This window comes from Erpetoichthys calabaricus, chromosome 6, assembly GCF_900747795.2.
Source record: "Erpetoichthys calabaricus chromosome 6, fErpCal1.3, whole genome shotgun sequence".
Lineage (NCBI taxonomy): Eukaryota > Metazoa > Chordata > Cladistia > Polypteriformes > Polypteridae > Erpetoichthys > Erpetoichthys calabaricus.
Window position 1 is genome coordinate 215070869 of NC_041399.2, and position 18765 is coordinate 215089633.

Below are 18765 nucleotides of genomic sequence, written 5' to 3' on the forward strand. Positions count from 1 at the left end.
CAACTGATGTTATATACTATTTGAAAATGGAAAAAATGTAATTCTCACTTAGACAATCCGTTCAAAATTTTTTAAAAACTTGGCAGGATCTAATTAATAAAATTTCAGAATAATCATTTATATTGGGAAGAAGGACTCCCTTCCCTCTTTCCTGCTCTCCAAGTTTTACTTTGGCTGTTTGGCTTCCTCTCGTTCTCATGGGTTAGAACTGCACTGAATTAAGTTTGGTTAAGTTTGAGTCGATTGTATGGAATGTCACATACATTTAATAAATTCAGTAAAAGATAAAAGTTCTCAGAAATTTAAGCATACAAAACATTGTGGTGCCTAGGAGGAGTGGAGGAGGGCTTGTGCCTCCTCCAGGACACGAGGGGGCGTCCTCCCTGGTGGCTTTGGGGACCACGGGTACGGCGCTTGGAAGCTCAACCCTGTAGGGGCCCGTGGTCACCACCAGGGGGCGCCCCGATGCCTCGGGAGCGTTGGCCCTCAGTACTTCCGCCACACCGGGAAGTGCTGGGGGGAAGAAACTTAAGGACACCCGGTGGACTTCCGGCTTCACCATGGGAGCTTCCACCACACAGGGGTGTGGCTATGGAGACCCTGAGGATGCACCTGGAACCCATCCGGGGCATATAAAAGGGGCCGACTCCCTCCAGTCAAGGCGAGAGTCGGGAGGAAGAAGACGAAGCGTGTTGGAGAGGAGTGGAGGCGGACCAGAGAGAAAGAGAAAGGCATTGTGTTGTGGCCAGGACTTGTGGAAGGGTGAATGGTGCTTTGGCACTGGATTGTGCACTATAACTGTAAATATAATGTATAATAAACGTGTGTTGGGTGACATGAACGTGTCTGCCTGTCTGTGTCCGAGCCAGTCTCCACAACATACAAATGGAAACCAAAAACCCTAACAGAATTATTGTGATTACAGAAACTAAGACGTGGTCTGGGGCAGCAAACTATCAAATCTGTGAGATGAAACCAAACCAGTTGACTTGGAATCAAGAGGAGCAGAAGTTACTCGAGAGTCAAAGACAAAAAGTCGAAACTCTACCGCTAGGGTCTGTTTGACAAAGAAGTTTTGAGAAAATGTTTACCCGCTGATGGATAACACATAGTGTGATCACCGGCGTGTTTATACACTTCTGTTATGTCATCACCATGATGATCGCAGTCAGATGACTTTGTAAAGAAAACAAAGACGTTCATAAAATTGAATTTTGTAAACTTAATTCCAAATGTAAAATAAATAAAATGAACTTGCTGAAGTCCAAAACCCAAAATACAGAAAACGCACTTGTCAAACGCATGGAAAACAGCTTGAATGGCTTAGCTGACTGTAATTCTCTGCCAAGACAGAAGATGGCACTATGTACGAACGACCTGTCTTCTTCTCTTTATGCAGAATGGAAGACTGATGTCGTTCCATTTCTGACATCACTTCTGGAATCTGTCCTCCTGGACACACCTCTTCTTCCCAGAATTCCTGAAATCTGGAGAAGCCACCATCTTGGACAATCTACCCAAGACAGAAGTCAGGGCGATTAATGTTTTTTTTTGCACTCTATACACGTTTGTTTATTAAGTCTCTTAATAATAATGGGGTTGACTTCAAGGTGCCCCAAATCTTTGACTTTGTCCTGCTTTTTCTTTACACACATGTAAAAACGTCTGTTTTGTTATCTGGGCACGATGTTGGTGGCAGTGTGCATTTTTTGGGAGTTGTGTGTTATAATATCTACAATATTTTTAATTAATATCAGTGGGACCACACAAATGGTCATTGACACAGCAGACTCAGTGATTGAAGGGGATGTAAAATTTGGGTGGGTCGATACGTTTTGTTATCTCTGGGATATTCAAGGCTCTATTGGTGGGGCAGATTTAGCAGAGACCACCAGTCTGAGGTGTGGTTGCCAAACGTTTACCTCTACTAAAGTCCAAGGGGACTTCATTTAAAACAAAATGGAGAATTCCTTCCACTTGTGTGTGCCTCTATGCTGTATGGTACAGAGACCTGAGGAAGTTCGAGACATCGGAGATGTGCATGATAAACTGGATGTGTGATGTGCGACTGAAAGACATACTGAACCTTACAGGGGAGTGCCACCTCAGATGGGTATGTGATGCAAATAAATGACGCCAACTGGGTGAAGGAAAACTCCTGATCGATCGGTGGGCACTAAGAAGCTTAGAGGTGGGCCAAAGAAATGCTGGAGTAATAAGGAGAGAGGAGATATGAATACAATACAGCTTACAGATGCTCATATGCGTAATAGAAGAGAAGGAATTTGAGGTTAAAGGGCCATCCCAGGTTATCCTGGTAACTGAAATGATGAATATCAGAACTTTCAAAATAACAAAGAAAAACAGATTAAAAAAATAAATAAGTATTCCAATCATAAAAAGGAGAAACTGGGGTCAAAAGCCAGGAAATCCAAAGAGAGCAATGCTAAAGCTGCTGAGCTTTCTCAAGCTAAGCTGGTCAGTAACCTTAGCCGGTGGCCCAGACTCCTTAAGCTCCACATAGTGGAGGCAGGGCACATAAAATTTAATGAACACTGTAACCATAAAAATTCTGAAATTGCATAAATACAAAGACAAAAAATTTACAATTAATAACAAGAGATGAAAACTTATAAAACAAAAGATATTAAATATAAACCTAAGCCAAATCTAAAACCCTGGGTGGGCCACAAAAACATGGCTGCTTATGATTAGAAAGCTCCCAGAGTGCTCCACTGAGACAGAATTGTCAGTCTCTTAGGCTTACTAGTTATGGTTTGGCAACCCGAAATTGTGGGATTCTTGAGCTTTACCTGCTGCAGTAGATTTTCTTTTCTTGAAGTCATCACTGTAGTAGTTAGCAGGTAAAGACTCCTGTAAGGGTGGAAGAATCAAAAGGTATAGGAAAACAAATATTCAGATATGCTGTGATTTGACTAAACTTTATTTGAAGGCATATCAACTCCACTGAGAAGTGAGAAGATGGCTGAGGAGTGGAACAGAAGTGTACTGGGACCGATTTGTAAGAATAAGGGGGATGTACAGAGCAGTAGTAACTACAGGGGGATAAAATTGATGAGCCACAGCATGAAGTTATGGGAAAGAGTAGTGGAAGATCAGGTAAGAAGGGAGGTGATGATTAGTGAGCAGCAGGATGGTTTCATGCCAAGAAAGACCACCACAGGTGTGATGTTTGCTCTGAGGGTGTTGATGGAGAAGTTTAGAGAAAACCAGAAGGGGTTGAATTGTGTCTTTGTGGACCTGGAGAACGCATATGACAGGGGGCATTGAGAGGAGTTGTGTGAGGAAGTCGGGAGTGGAAGAAATGTAAGAGAGTGGTACAGGATATGTACGAGAGAAGTGTGACTGTGGTGAGGTCTGCGGTAGGAATGACGGAGATGGGATTACATCAGGGATCAGCTCTGAGCCCTTTCTTATTTGCAATGGTGATGGACAGGTTGACAGATGAGATTAGACAGGAGTCCCCGTGGACTGTGATGTTTGCTGCTGATATTGTGATCTGCAGTGATAGTAGGGAGCAGGCTGATGAGACCCTGGAGACATGGAGATATGAAAGGAGAGGAGAGGAATGAAAGTCAGTAGGACAACCAAGACCGAATACATGTGTGTGAATGAGAGGGAGGTCAGTGGAATGGTGAGGATGAAGGGAGTAGAGTTGGTGAAGGTGGAGGAGTTTAAATACTTGGGATTAATAGTACAGAGTAATGGGATTGTGGAGGAGAAGTAAAAAAGAGAGTGCTGGCAGGGTGGAATGGGTGGAGAAGAGTGTCAGGAGTGATTTGTGACAGACGGGTATCAGCAAGAGTGAAAGGGAACGTCTACAGAACAGTAGTGAGACCAGCTATGTTTTATGGGTTGGAGACGGTGGCACAGGAGACAGAGCTGGCCGTGTTAAAGATGTTAAGATTTGCGTTGGGTGTGACAAGGATGAACAGGATTAGAAATGAGGACATTAGAGGGTCAGCTCAGGTGGGACGGTTAGAAGTCAGAGAGGTGGGATTGCGTTGGTTTGGACGTGTGCAGAGAAGCGAGGCTGGGAATATTGGGAAAAGGGTGCCAAGGATAGAGCTTGCCAGGAAAGAGGAAGACCTAAGAGAAGATTTATGAATATGGTGAGAGAGAACATGCAGGTAGTGGGAGTGACAGAGCAAGATGACGAGGACAGGAGAATATGGAACAAGATGATCCGCTGTGGTGACCCCTAATAGGAGCAGACAGAAGAAGGACAAGAAAATGTTAACTTTAGAATGCAATTTGATGAGGCAAATGCACATATACCATGTTTGTGAAGAGATAACTGACTTGAAAAACAGCAAACGTATCCTTAAACACTGGACATGTGAACAATACAGCAAACCCCAAGAGACACTCGCGATTATCCCCTTTTTTAAACATAGAATTCCAAGCCTCAGATACACTCTTGGTCTACATCTAGGAGGTTAATAAACTCAGCCTCGTGTCTCTTGGGTTCCTGCAACTCAGAGATAACTGGCCATAACTTCAGCATACTTCACTTCAAGACACGTTAGTTACATGAAAGTAAAGATGAGATCTTTTTCTTTCAGAATATATATGTATTTGAGAATGAACTGTATGCATTGGGTACATAATCTTTTTCTGAAAAAAATGGATGATAAGTTTATATTATGGGGGGTTAAGTAACACAAGGGTCTACAGGGCCTTCAGAAAGGATTCAGACCCTTCACTTTTTTCCATATTTTGTTTAGTTGCAGCCTTGTACTAAAATTGCTTAAATAAAATTTCTTCCCCTCATTAAGCAAAACTCAATACCACAGAATGAGAAAGCATTTTTTTTTGTAAATTTACCAAAAATAAAGAGTTCAATCTAGATTGCATCACTGTTAAAAGTTAAAAACTGAGGCACGTTTCAAAACAGACGCGAGACAATACTTACCTTTATTGGAGAAATTTCTTCAAATTTACTTTCTGGAAAATCAAAGTTAAGAAAGGACATAAAATTAGACTATAACTTTAATGATCCGATATGTATTTAAAACTGAACTGAAATGCTTAGAAGCAATATAAGGGTTAGGGTTAACCCTAACCCCAGTAAAAATTCAGACGCGAGTGTCACTAGGCTTTGAGTTCTAGAAACCAAGTTACCTGAACTATTCGATAACATTTCAGTAATTATTTACCGTTCTGATGCTGATCTTTCTGATCATAAAATAGTCATTACGATAGCAATTGGCAAGAAGAATTCATAATTAATTGCAGAATTACGGTTCATCTACAGTGCACACTTTGGCTCAAAAACGAATCAGCACATCATAATCTCATTACAGGCTGAAGTTTCGAGTTTGGTTTTCTTCCATCCTGTTGTTTTAAGTCTTGATCATCCTCAAGAAACTGTGACACACAGACACACCAATCAATGTTTTCAGTATCAGGGGACCCTAAGACATCGAGATCCGTCGAAAACCGCATTATCGTGGGGATGGGTGCAAAGCAAAGACACCTTAGATTGCTAAAACTCGCCTCCCCATTATGAGATTTTTTTTCCAACTTTATTTTAATGTGATAATTTACTGACATTTGAACGTTCAATTCTTTGACTAATATTCAAGCGTCCCAGATCAGAGTAAAAATTTCCAGTGCTTCTGCCAGAGACGCAAGTCTTTAGAAGTGGGGCGGTCTAATGTTTATCGCACCTTTCTCATCCCAGATTTCGCCCTCTCTGTCATACGTGCCACCGTACCCTCAGTGTCCCTACAGGCACATCAGTTAAATGCCGAACTTTGATTCAGTTTGTGAAATAGTGACACAAAAACGTAACTCACCATCCAATAATGGCCCTGACACAGGCGTCAATAATGCTGAAATGGTTGGCGGATTTTCAGCTTGAAAGGACAACTCTGTTGAGGGGCCGCTTTCTTTGTCTTTTAAAGACTCGGGCAGTTTTGGGGTTGAATGCTGCGTCTGAAAAAAAGTTTATAATATTAGTTAGAAGAAAAAACTGAAATGTTCTGGTGACATTAGGTGGACCGTGAAAGCAGGCTGGAGCCTAAAAGAACCAGCTAAGAACCCACCCATCGCAGACATGGCAGTTTTGGCCTGGGTTCCTTCCCTGTTTCATGTTCTTTTTGAGTTATTTATGTCAATGTTACTTTTGATGATCATTTGCATTCAAGAGGACAGATAGCTCTTGGAAATCAAAATCGACTTAGAAGCCAGTCGTCGTCATGGGACTGGGAAATCAGAAGGATCTCTAAATACGCGCTCTCTTCTAATTCTTCCATTTGTGATGTCTTCTAATGATGCTAAAGCAGCCATGATAGTTGGAATAGTTTGTCCATTCTGCGCACCATTGTATTGTTACAGAATGATTACAATCAAGTGCCTTAAACTTGTAAACAATATGCAATTCATTTCCGCGTGCTTGATGAAGCCCGTGGCACGAATGCGAATCTAAAAAAGAAAGAAAGGGAAACCAGACAGAAACAGTAGCACTGCTTTGACGAGCAGAAATGTGCGTACGCTTGGTCCGAGGCTGCTTTGAAAATGTGCATAGCGTTATGCCGAGTTTAGTTTTTATATATCTCGATGTGAGCGTGGCTACAGGCATACGCAACATTTTAGTGCAAACACACTGTTCGTTATATGGTGGGTGCAGCAATGTGCTATCAGTGTATGCTCCCAACTTATAAAACACCGACCTCTGGAGATTTAAAATGGCAATAAGGAAAACAAAAAAATTAAATCTGAAAAAACAAAACATCACTGACTTAAGACAAAACACGGAGCACCAATGCTAAACAGCAAATTTAAAAATAAAATACGTCATGATGATAGCGAAAAGTAGAAAATGTAAAAGGTAAATGGGCAAATACAGCAGGAGCTTGTAAAAGTTTCTTATGGCATTCAAAACATATTGGATGATGACTGATGATGTTGCGCGTCCATCACTGCATCAATTGTAAAATGGCGGCACATGAGGAAAAAAAAATTGATGTCGACCTTAAAAAAAAAACTTAAAATAATAATTTGATAAATAAATGCCAGAATAAAAATTTTAAAAAGTAGTAGCAGGATGCAACACCAGGAGCAACAAGACAATCCACCCTCGACTTGACCCCAGTCCATCACAGAAAGGGACAGATGACAATATACACGGCCCAGGTGGCTGTCACGTTTTAAAGGCCACCGTCATCAAGAGTGGCAGCCTTTTCAGCAGCTCTGTGTATGACTGTATGTGTACTTTTCTACTTTTATTTTTCTTTGTTTTTAACCTGCATTATTATCAATCTTTAATTTAGTATTGTTTTTTGTATCAGTAAGGTGCTGCTGGAGTAAGTGAATTTCCCCTTGGGATTAATAAAGTATCTATCACATGTGTGACAGTAAAGCTCAAAAATCATCTAATTAAAATGAAATTCAGCCAGGGTTGCTCACTTACCTTCAGAGAAGCTTGTTCATCAGCGCTGCTGTACGGCGAAGCTGCTAAAAGTGCAAATTCAAACAAAACCCGTTAGTGCCCGCCTATTGATGCCCTGACCCCCCTCCCCCATCTCCCTCTCTCTTCATGCCCTACTGTACCTTTCACTTTCGGCTTAGCCTTGGGCTTTTTCCGGCTGTACTCCACCAGCTTTAATGGCGTCTTGTGCTTGAATTCGGCATCCGAGCTCTTCTCACTCTGAGCCACGCTGGTATCGCTCTCCAAGAACGCACTCTTATAATACCAAGGCTGAAATCAGAATGAAGAAGTGGTGAGCCAACGAGGAACAGCAGAATGAGGGAAACAGTAGAATGGATGTGAAAGAAAAGACTCTTTCAAAATCGGAAATGATGTCTAGGAGTTGCAGGATTAGAAAGAGAGAAGACGACCAACCAAAAACGCTACTGAAATCACACGACGGGTGTCCAGATGCTCTCCTCCTGGGCACATTTTGGTCTTTTTGACAATTGAAAACCTTGACTCTTGAGGCCACAAGAGCAAGCTTACAGTGCACAATGTGTAGATTTCTAATTAATAATATTCAGAAATATTACTGGGAAACATCTGTCTATTATACAGCGCATCCGGAAAGTATTCCCAGCGCATCATTTTTTCCACATTTTGTTATCTTACAGCCTTATTCCAAAATGGATTAAATTCATTTTTTTCCTCAGAATTCTGCACACAACACCCCATAATGACAACGTGAAAAAAGTTTACTTGAGGTTTTTGCAAATTTATTAAAAATAAAAAAAAACTGAGACATCATTAATTTTAATGATTAATTTTAATGATTTTAATATTAATTTCGCGCACAAGTTTCTACAGTCCACACATACCGGTAACAGCGTTTGACGTAACCGGCCCCACGTGGGGTTGGTCAGCCCTTGGCCCCGCACACCCCTAAGGCCACCTCTGACTGGACGTCATTTAGAAAGACACCCACGTATGGGAGCTCACACAATACACACAGCAGGTCAGGACAAAAAGGTGGCTCTGAGGCTAAGGATCTGTGTTGGCATCCAGAAGGTTGCTGGTTTGAATCCCTGTTACTACCAAATGGGATCCTACTCCATTGGGCCCTTGAGCAAGGCCCTTAACCTGCAGTTGCTCGAGGGGGGCTGTATAATGGCTGACTCTGTGCTCTGACCTCAAGGGGTATACGAAAAATAAATTGTATAGGGTGAAAAAATAAACAAAACAGGCCATGAAGACCAAGGAGCTCTCTGTAAGACCTCCATAATCAAATCGTGGTGATGTGTAGATGAGGAAAAGGGGATGACACCATTCCTCAAGTGTTGAGTGTTCCCAGGACAAGAACTGTGGAATGGAAGAAGTTTAGAGCCACCAGGACTCCTAGAGTTGTCCATCTCGCCAAAATGTGTAACCAGGCAAGAAGGGCCTTAGATCAGGGAGGTGACAGGGACCCTAATGCTGACTCTAACAGAGCTTCTTGGGTCTTTTCCAAAAAAGCAGGGCTAGTGTGAAATCTGTCTAAAATAAATGGGGATTCACAGAAATCAGGCTAATTTCATTCCAGAAAACCTGGATTAAGCCAAACTGGTGTTCATTTCTGTGAAGCCGGTCATGTACATGATATGCAGATTACTTGCCAACACCACCTTTTGGAATGGGCTCAGGATTTTTCTGGTTCCAGAAAGGAGTTTCAACAAAATCCAGTTCAGTTACTTTATACAATTGGGAAATTGCATGCAAATGAATTTTAGGGGCAAACACATGAAACTGTATGCAGAACAAAAATTCTGTTGTCTCACTTATCTAAATAGGTACTAAAACGCTAAGGTCTGTGTGTACATCCGGCCCCAGTGGGCAATCGGATTGGTCAGTTTGGCAAAGGTGATGTGACTAAAAGTGGAGAAACACAAGGAGAAGAAGAAAAGGCATAGGAGGCACACTGAGAGTCGCCTTCAAAGACACAAAGTGTGAAAAGGGACAGGAGGGCAGCAGGGCGCCTGAAAATGGCAACGACTGAGAAGTGGGCTTTACAGAAGAGTGTGGGGCGGAGCGCCGGTCAAGAGCAGTTCAGATACACAGGGATACTGAAGGTACATGTAGGACCGGATAGATTTGATTTATTTATTTTAATTCATTCTCTTAGCTGTACTTGGGCAGGTAATGTGGCCAGTCACTAATAAAAAGTATGACAGGGAAAAACAGAAGGTAATTCCAAATCATTTTTGGTTGCTCACCTTTTGAGGCTCCCTTTCTTTTATTGATGCTTGCATTAACCTAAAGAAAAAAAATAAGAAGAATAAAGACCAGTTGTCACCATGTTTCAAGCTTATCTTTTAATTTGCTCTAGTAAATTGTATGCTTTGTGCCCAATGCTGTTAGGAGAGGCTTTGTACTCCCCACACCTTTCAAATTTGATGAAGCTGATTTGGGAATGTCACTTTACATTTAAAAATAAATAAATAAATAAATAAATGTCTCATTTCAGATTCCACTGAACACTATAAATTAGGGAGTTGGAGCACAAACAGCATTCTCGATCTCTTACTTAGTGATGAACAGAATCCGTGGAACATTTAGATACCTTTCTGATGGTGTCGGCTCGTACTTTTTCTCCTAGAAGATGAGGAAATATACACATAAGACAACAAGTCTGGCAAAAAGAGAACATCAGAAAAGATGGCTGACCATTTATACCAGGGGTCTCCAAGTCTGGTCCTGGATGACCACTGTGGCTTTTTATAAATGAATGCCCTGTTTATGCTGCTAATGAAATTTCTTGGGAGTTCGTTTTAATTGAATTGCTTTTTTAAGATTTGCTCCCCTGAATTGCTTCATTTCTTTCCTTAAATGGCACCCAAACAGAAATTAATTGTGAAGTGAGGGAACCAACAGAAGACCACCTAAGTCAGGGCCTCAAACTCCAACCAATTTCACTCCAACCAGCTGCTTAATGAGGTGCCAATTCTTCAGAATCAGAATCACAATATCTTTATTGTCATTGTAACAAATACAACGAAATTAGGTGCAGTCCCTGCGATGTCAAAATATAAATAAAATATAATTAAAAAAAAAGGATAAAAGGATAAGAAGAAATAAGGTAGAACACAAACATTCAACATAAGACCTTAATTGCACATGAACACTATGGCACAAGATGTCATCTATTCCACTGCTGCATTGGAGGTGATTAGGTGGCATTCAGTGCCCTAATAGCAGCAGGGTAGAAACTGGTATTCAGTCTATTAGTCTTTGTTTTGATGCTCCTCTATCTTTTGCCTGATGGCAACAGTTGGAACATGTCACGAGCGGGGTGTGAGGAGTCTTCAAGATATGTTCCGCTTTCCTGAGGCAGCGAGAGCTGTGCAGTTCATCCAGAGAGGGTAAAGATCAGCCGATGATCTGCTGGGCAGTCTTTACGATCCGCTGAAGTGTTTTCCTCTGCACTGGAAAACCCCACGCAAAGGCAGTAGCACAGGACACTCTCGATAGAGCAGCGATAGAAGGAGGACACCAGCAGTTTTTGGGGGATGTTATTTTTCCTGACGACTCTCTTAGCCAGCTTAGCTGTGTTCACACCTCAGGACAGGTCTTCCATGATGTGGACCTGCGTTCTTAAGTAAAATTTTAGAGAAGGCAGTCAAGTCATTATGCAGCTAAATGGCCACCTCAATAAACCTGCAATCTATATATATATAAAATTCTTTTCGCGTTTGAAACGGAAATTACGTAGGACCACACGATATGGAAATTACGTATGAAACGGAAATTACGTAGGACCACGCAATATGGAAATTACGTATGAAACGGAAATTACGTAGGACCACACGATATGGAAATTACGTATGAAACGGAAATTACGTAGGACCACGCGATATGGAAATTACATATGAAACGAAAATTACGTAGGACCACGCAATATGGAAATTACGTATGAAACGGAAATTACGTAGGACCACGCGATATGGAAATTACGTATGAAACGGACCACAGAACATATTATAATACAGGAACTAATCACTTTGTTTGTGGACACCATTTTTATATCGTCTTTACGAATTATTTGTATGACAGTTATTTTACTGATATTGAAAAGAAGTAAACACAAACACGCCGATCTATCCCATAGAAGTACACCCCGTGTCGTCCTCTCCCAGCCTTCCTGTCTGGACTACAGCGCTGAGCTGTCCGCCGCCAGGCGCGTTCTGACAGAGAAGTTTTATTTATTCGTCCACGTGACTGTCGCGGAAACTGCCACATTGTAACTTTTTTTAAGTTGGCAGTACTTGATAGTAGAAGCGATGAGGGAAAATAGCTTTGCATCTTTCTACTTTTTAACTGTGGCGAGCTGTAAACGATGTGCGTGAAAACAAAGTGGACGCTGGGAGGTGCGGAATGTCAGGCTTCTCCGCGGGGTATTGAGAGCTTCACAGTTTCGGGCAGCGTCCTCTCTTCTCACACTGTGACACTTCAAGTGCCCCGTCGGCTCCTGGGAGAGTGGAAATCTTTGTGAATGAGTGTAATTGGCGCCATCGAAGCAGGACTCTGTTTGTAAATTACCCTGCACTACTACTTTCTGTCCCTTAAGGTGAGTTCGGGTCACTAAAACCCCGCAGCATCCAAGGTTCCTTTTGCGATGAATTATTTTAAGAAGTAAATCACAGGCACGTAGTGCAAGGTCGTCAAGCAGAAATTTGGACGATCACATAGAAAATGCAATTTCTATACCACAGCAGTCGTGTAGCGCCTTTCACAAGGGATCTACTACCGAGAGATAATCCAAATACGTTTTAGCTGCCGTTAGTACTACTTACCTGTTGTGTTATAGCGCCTTTAAAATGTAGTTTACCCGAAACGACTCTAGGTGTGCTCAATATATCTTTACTTCTTAAATGTTAATGTTTTACTGTTTAAAAACATATAGACTACATTTTATTTTTTTTTCCCCCTTGTACTCATCTAGTTCTTGATAAGTTTCAGTTGGGTTTTAGAACAAATCACAGCACAGAAACTGCTACTCGTTAAAGTAGTCAATGATTTGCGTGTAAATGCAGACAGAGACCATTTATCTGTTCTCATCCTCTTAGATATGAGTGCTCATTTGATACTTAGAAATCGCTTTAATCAATGGGTGGACCTCTCTGGCAGGGTCTTAAATTGGTTTGAATCCTACCTGGAAGGTAGAAAATTCTTTGTTAGTTGTGGTAATTACAACTCAAAGACACATGATATCCTATATGGTGTTCCACAAGGCTCTATACTGGGTCCGCTGCTCTTCTCAATCTACATGCTTCCGTTAGGTCAGATTATCTCAGGGCACAACGTGAGCTACCACAGCTATGCTGATGACACACAGCTGTATTTATCAATAGCGCCTGATGACCCCGATTCTCTTGATTCACTAACACAATGTCTTACTTGTGTTTCTAAATGGATGAATAGTAATTTTCTCAAGCTAACTAAACAGAAAATAGAAATTTTAGTGATTGGCAATAATGGATGTAATGAGGTTATTAGAAATAAACCTGATGCATTAGGATTAAAAGTCAAGACGGAGGTAAAGAATTTAACCTGAAGTTTAAATTGCATATTAATCAGATCACTAGGACAGCATTTTTTCACTTAAGAAACATAGCAAAAGTTAGACCTCTTATATCATTGAAAGATGCTGAGAAATGAGTTCACGCTTTGTTTTCAGTCGACTAGATTACTGTAACGCACTCCTCTCAGGACCACCCAAAAAAAGACAAATCGTTTACGACGAGTGCAGAATGCAGCTGCTAGAATCCTAACTAGGAAAAGAAAATCCGAGCACATCTCTCCAGTTTTGATGTCGCTACACTGGTTACCTGTGTCATTTAGAATTGACTTTAAAATACTGCTGATGGTTTATAAAGCATTAAATAATCTCGCTCCATCTTATATATCGGAATGTCTGACATCTTATACTCCAAATTGTAACCTTAGATCCTCAATTGAGTGTCTGCTTAGAATTCCAAGAGCTAAACTTAAAAGAAGTGGTGAGGCGGGTGGCCTTCTGCTGTTATGCACCTAAAATCTGGAATAGCCTGCCAATAGGAATTCACCAGGCTAATACAGTGGAGCACTTTAAAAAAACTGCTGAGGACACATTACTGTAACATGGCCCTCTCATAACTTCAATTTAGTTTAATCCTGATGCTCTGTATATTCAATTAACTATCATTACTATTCATGGTGCCTCCAAAATCGTACTAACCCCTACTCTCTCTTCTGTTTCTTTTCCCGGTTTTCTGTGGTGGCGACCTGCACCACCACCACCTGATCAAAGCACCATGATGTTCCTACATTGATGGATTAAAAGCCAGAAGTCCATGTGACCGTCATCATCAAGTCCTTCCATGAGAACCCTGAATGCAATGAGGACTGATCATTTATGTTAGGCAGAATGCCTAGAGGGGACTGGGTGGTCTCATGACCTGGAACCCCTGCAGATTTTATTTTTTTTCCTCCAGCCGTTTGGAGTTTTTTTTTTTTTTTTTCTGTCACCCTGGCCATCGGACCTTACTCTTATTTGATGTTAATTAGTGTTGTCTTATTTTAATTATTACTTTGTCTTTTTTTTCCTTCATCGTGTAAAGCACTTTTTGCTCCATTATTTGTATGAAAATGTGTGACAGAAATAAATGTTGTTGTTGACTCCCAGAAAGCAGAAGTCTGACACCCTCTCCACACAGTCCACTCTGATGTAGAGTGGTTTGATGTTTGTTTTCTTTTTCCTGAAGTCCACAACGAGCTCCTTGGTCTTATTTGTGTTCAGAAGCAGGTTGTTGTCAGTGCACCACGCTGTCAGCCGCTCCACTTTGTCCCTTTTAGCGGATTCATCCTCCCCAGAGATGAGCCCCACCACAGTGGTGTCGTCTGCAAATTTGATGAGGATGTTGCTATGGTGGGCGGGGGCACAGTCATGTGTGTACAGCGTGAAGAGCAGGGGGCTCAGCCCACACCCCTGAGGAGAGCTGGTGCTGATGGCCGAGAAGATGTGAGATCCCACCCTAATCCTTTGTGTGCGGTCTGTCAGGAAGTCTTTAATCCATAGACAGGTGGAATACGGGAGTCCCAGGGCTAGCAGCTTGCCCACCATTTTGTGAGGGAGGATGGTGTTAAAAGCAGAGCTTTTAATTCTTGTCATTAATTAAACCAATTCTTTAATTTTGTGGCTTGTTGCTGCTCTCATGGTGCATTAGCAGACAATTCCGAAATTGTGGATTTTCTCTTTTCTAAGAGCGCTATTAAAATGTTTTGTGGACCAGAGATGATCGACATTCCTGAAACCTTCATCTTTCTTTATTTTCAAATATTGTATGATGGACGGCAGTTGTTTTGGTTTATTTTGTATCTCATTATTGTTTGACTGCTAAATAAGGAAAAAGAAACAACTAAAGGGTCTGAGTCTTCAAGAGCAAGTCAATGAAAATTAACGGAAAAGGAGTTAATTAGCCGCAAAAACAGGTCACTCATTAAGAAAAGGGTGAGAATGAAAACCTGCAGCCACGGTGGTCCTCCAGGACTGGAGTTGGTGACCCCTGCTTTATACTACTGGGACTGTCCCCTTCCCCTGCCTCCTTGGGCTCTCCATACAGGAAGTAGAAAAGAACAGAGCAATTAATATAACACAACATTACACAATAGTTAATAAACATTCAACTTCAAAACACCACACACAAAAACAATAACACATCCCGAAATACAGGTGCTGGTCATAAAATTAGAATATCATGACAAAGTTGATTTATTTCAGTAATTCCATTCAAAAAGTGAAACTTGTATATTAGATTCATTCATTACACACAGACTGATGTATTTCAAATGTTTATTTCTTTTAATGTTGAGGATTATAACTGACAACTAATGAAAGTCCCAAATTCAGTATCTCGGAAAATTAGAATATTGTGAAAAGGTTCAATATTGAAGACACCTGGTGCCACACTCTAATCAGCTAATTAACTCAAAAGCCTTTAAATGGTCTCTCAGTCGAGTTCTGTAGGCTACACAATCATGGGGAAGACTGCTGACTTGACAGTTGTCCAAAAGATGACCATTGACACCTTGCACAAGGAGGGCGAGACACAAAAGGTCATTGCTAAAGAGGCTGGCTGTTCACAGAGCTCTGTGTCCAAGCACATTAATAGAGAGGCGAAGGGAAGGACAAGATGTGGTAGAAAAAAGTGGACAAGCAATAGGGATAACCGCACCCTGGAGAGGATTGTGAAACAAAACCCATTCAAAAATGTGGGGGAGATTCACAAAGAGTGGACTGCAGCTGGAGTCAGTGCTTCAAGAACCACCAGGCACAGACGTATGTGAGACATGGGTTTCAGCTGTCGCATTCCTTGTGTCAAGACACTCTTGAACAAGAGACAGCGTCAGAAGCGTCTCGCCTTTGGACTGCTGCTGAGTGGTCCAAAGTTATGTTCTCTGATGAAAGTAAACTTTGCATTTCCTTTAGAAATCAAGGTCCCAGAGTCTGGAGGAAGAGAGGAGAGGCACAGAATCCATGTTGCGTGAGGTCCAGTGTAAAGTTTCCACAGTCAGTGATGGTTTGGGGTGCCATGTCATCTGCTGGTGTTGGTCCATTGTGTTTTCTGAGGTCCAAGGTCAACATAGCCATCTACCAGGACGTTTTAGAGCACTTCATGCTTCCTGCTGCTGATGAACTTTATGCAGATGCAGATTTCATTTTCCAACAGGACCTGGCACCTGCACACAGTGCCAAAGCTACCAGTACCTGGTTTAAGGACCATGGTATCCCTGTTCTTGATTGGCCAGCAAACTCGCCTGACCTTAACCCCATAGAAAATCTATGGGGTATTGTGAAGAGGAAGATGCAATACGCCAGACCCAACAATTCAGAAGAGCTGAAGGCCACTATCAGAGCAACATGGGCTCTCATAACACCTGAGCAGTGCCACAGACTGATCGACTCCATGCCACGCCGCATTGCTGCAGTAATCCAGGCCAAAGGAGCCCCAACTAAATATTGAGTGCTGTACATGCTCAGACTGTTCATGTTCATACCTTTCAGTTGGCCAACATTTCTAAAAATCCTTTTTTTGCATTGGTCTTAATTGATATTTTAATTATCTGAGATACTGAATTTGGGACTTTCATTAGTTGTCAGTTATAATCATCAACATTAAAAGAAGTAAACATTTGAAATACATCAGTCTGTGTGTAATGAATGAATCTAATATACAAGTTTCACTCTGAATGGAATTACTGAAATAAATCAACTTTGTCATGATATTCTAATTTTATGACCAGCACCTGTATTATACCTCAACAGAAACAAAGAGACTAAATAAGACTGAAATAAAAATTTAAACCAGGGCAACAACCCTGGCTGTGCCAGAACAGGAAGTGCATTTCCCAGAATCACCAACAAAATGGGAGTTCCTCTTCTTCTCGGTCATCCTCACCTGAGCCTCTGAAGAATGTTCACAAGCACTGTCAACTTCTTGTGCCCTTAGAAGAAACAATTTAATACATCATCGAGATTCAAAAGGAATAAGCCTTTTTTCTTAATAAATAAATAATTTTTTTACGAATAGAGGAAAAAGATAAAATCAATAACAAGGAGTTGAGAAGCTTTTATAGTAGTCCAGCTGTTCAAGTATTAAGGATGAGCACATGACATTACTATTGTGATCAAAGTATAATAAAACGTCAATTACATGCATGAAGAAAATACTAAAATAGGCAGTGAAACGGACTGAATGTACAAATACTGAAGGTACTGCAGTGTGGCCCGCCCCCTAGTGGTCAAAACTTTGGATTACATTGTAGGATGTGACAAGTTGATTTCCCAGCATTCACTTAATGTGCATGTGTGATCTCTTGGTTGTCAGCAAACACTTCAGACCGATGGCTATGAGAGCTCGTCACGTATACACACTGAAATTCATTTTGAGTTTGCTTAGCACAGCTGGTTTGCCGGGTCACATTGCAAATATGGTAGCCATTCCAATGTATAATAGACTTTATGATAGGTAGCATTGTCATCCGTTATTAACACATTCATGGATGGTGCTGTCGGGGCTTTGTGCCCCTGCACCGTCGTCAAAACTCCCCCGTCAGGTATACAGAATGCATCACAGCTTGGTGACTTCATAGCTAATAGTGACATGGATAAAAGTCGCTTATAAAGAAGAAATTCAATTAAAAAAAAACAAAAAAAAAATAACATATTGCTACCAATACACATATATTTTAAAGTATGTTCATTATTGCTTTTTTATGTAAAATCTTCTTCTTCATTCGGCTGCTCCCATTAAGGGTTACCGTAGTGGATCATCCAAAATTGTTGTCCGCTTATTGATTTGGCAAAATTTTACACCGGATGCCCTTCCTGACGTAACCCTTCCCATAATATTTGCAATAAAAAATCTTCTTCCTTCGACTGCTTTCATATTTATATTGTAAAATATCTTCCAACATACTGCAAGGATAAATATATTACAATATCTTTCAGTATACTGAACTATAGTGTAAAATATGTAAATGATTGCTATTTTATATATATTACAATATTTTTTCCAAGCTGTAAAATTATATTTGTCAACATATTTTAAAATACTAGGGATAATAAACTTTAAGACATGCTTTACAAAATATATTCATTTTAGTTGCAATATATTTCAAAATATCATCTAAAATACTTCAAAGACAGGGACATGCAGTCAGGCTCGGCCTCACCTGTCATCATGAAAAATAAAAAAAATAAATAATAATAACATAAAATATATGTCCATTGGTCTGTAATATAAATTTGTTTTCTGTACGATTCCAATATTTTTTTATCATTTTTATAGTCAAAATCGATTAATTGGCGCACTTCCCTTTCAAACACAGGGGAGAAACGCGAGGTGCAGGAGCGACGAGCCTCACCTCTCCTCCCTTACACACGGGGTTGATGCCTGCGATTGGCGAGTGCCTGTTACTGTCTCTCTGTATGTCGCCAATAGAAGGTCTTCAGACACGTTTATTACACACCCTGACATTCCACAGTCCGGTGAATATCTTTACTGAATATGTGTGACATATTTAGTCTTTAGCTGATCGGTAACCGCAGTGAAAAGGCACAATGTGAAGCAGGCAGTACCGTGCCACCCTGAAGGGGGCGCATGTGAGTCCAACAGGCGCTCATTGCTGCCGTTCTTCTACGCAGAGGCGCCAGTAAGTTAGCGAGATCAGAAAATCAAGCGCACTGCAGCGGGCAGTTTGTTTTTATTTTTTGTTCCGACTGAACGCCAAAATGGAAGATTAATATTTTTAAA

The 18765-nt window shown here is 41.0% G+C and overlaps 1 protein-coding gene across 1 annotated transcript in view; it reads right to left on the minus strand.

Annotated features, from left to right (window-relative positions):
* Positions 1-18765, minus strand: part of sycp2l (synaptonemal complex protein 2-like) — a 106262-nt gene that overhangs the window by 44319 nt on the left and 43178 nt on the right. The window contains exons 14-21 of the mRNA XM_028790826.2: positions 16909-16954; positions 10035-10066; positions 9688-9727; positions 7579-7726; positions 7439-7482; positions 5823-5961; positions 4937-4968; positions 2814-2874 (exon numbers count right to left, since the gene is read on the minus strand). Coding sequence (XP_028646659.2) covers positions 2814-2874; positions 4937-4968; positions 5823-5961; positions 7439-7482; positions 7579-7726; positions 9688-9727; positions 10035-10066; positions 16909-16954 — 542 coding nt within the window. The remainder of the gene's footprint in view (positions 1-2813; positions 2875-4936; positions 4969-5822; positions 5962-7438; positions 7483-7578; positions 7727-9687; positions 9728-10034; positions 10067-16908; positions 16955-18765) is intronic.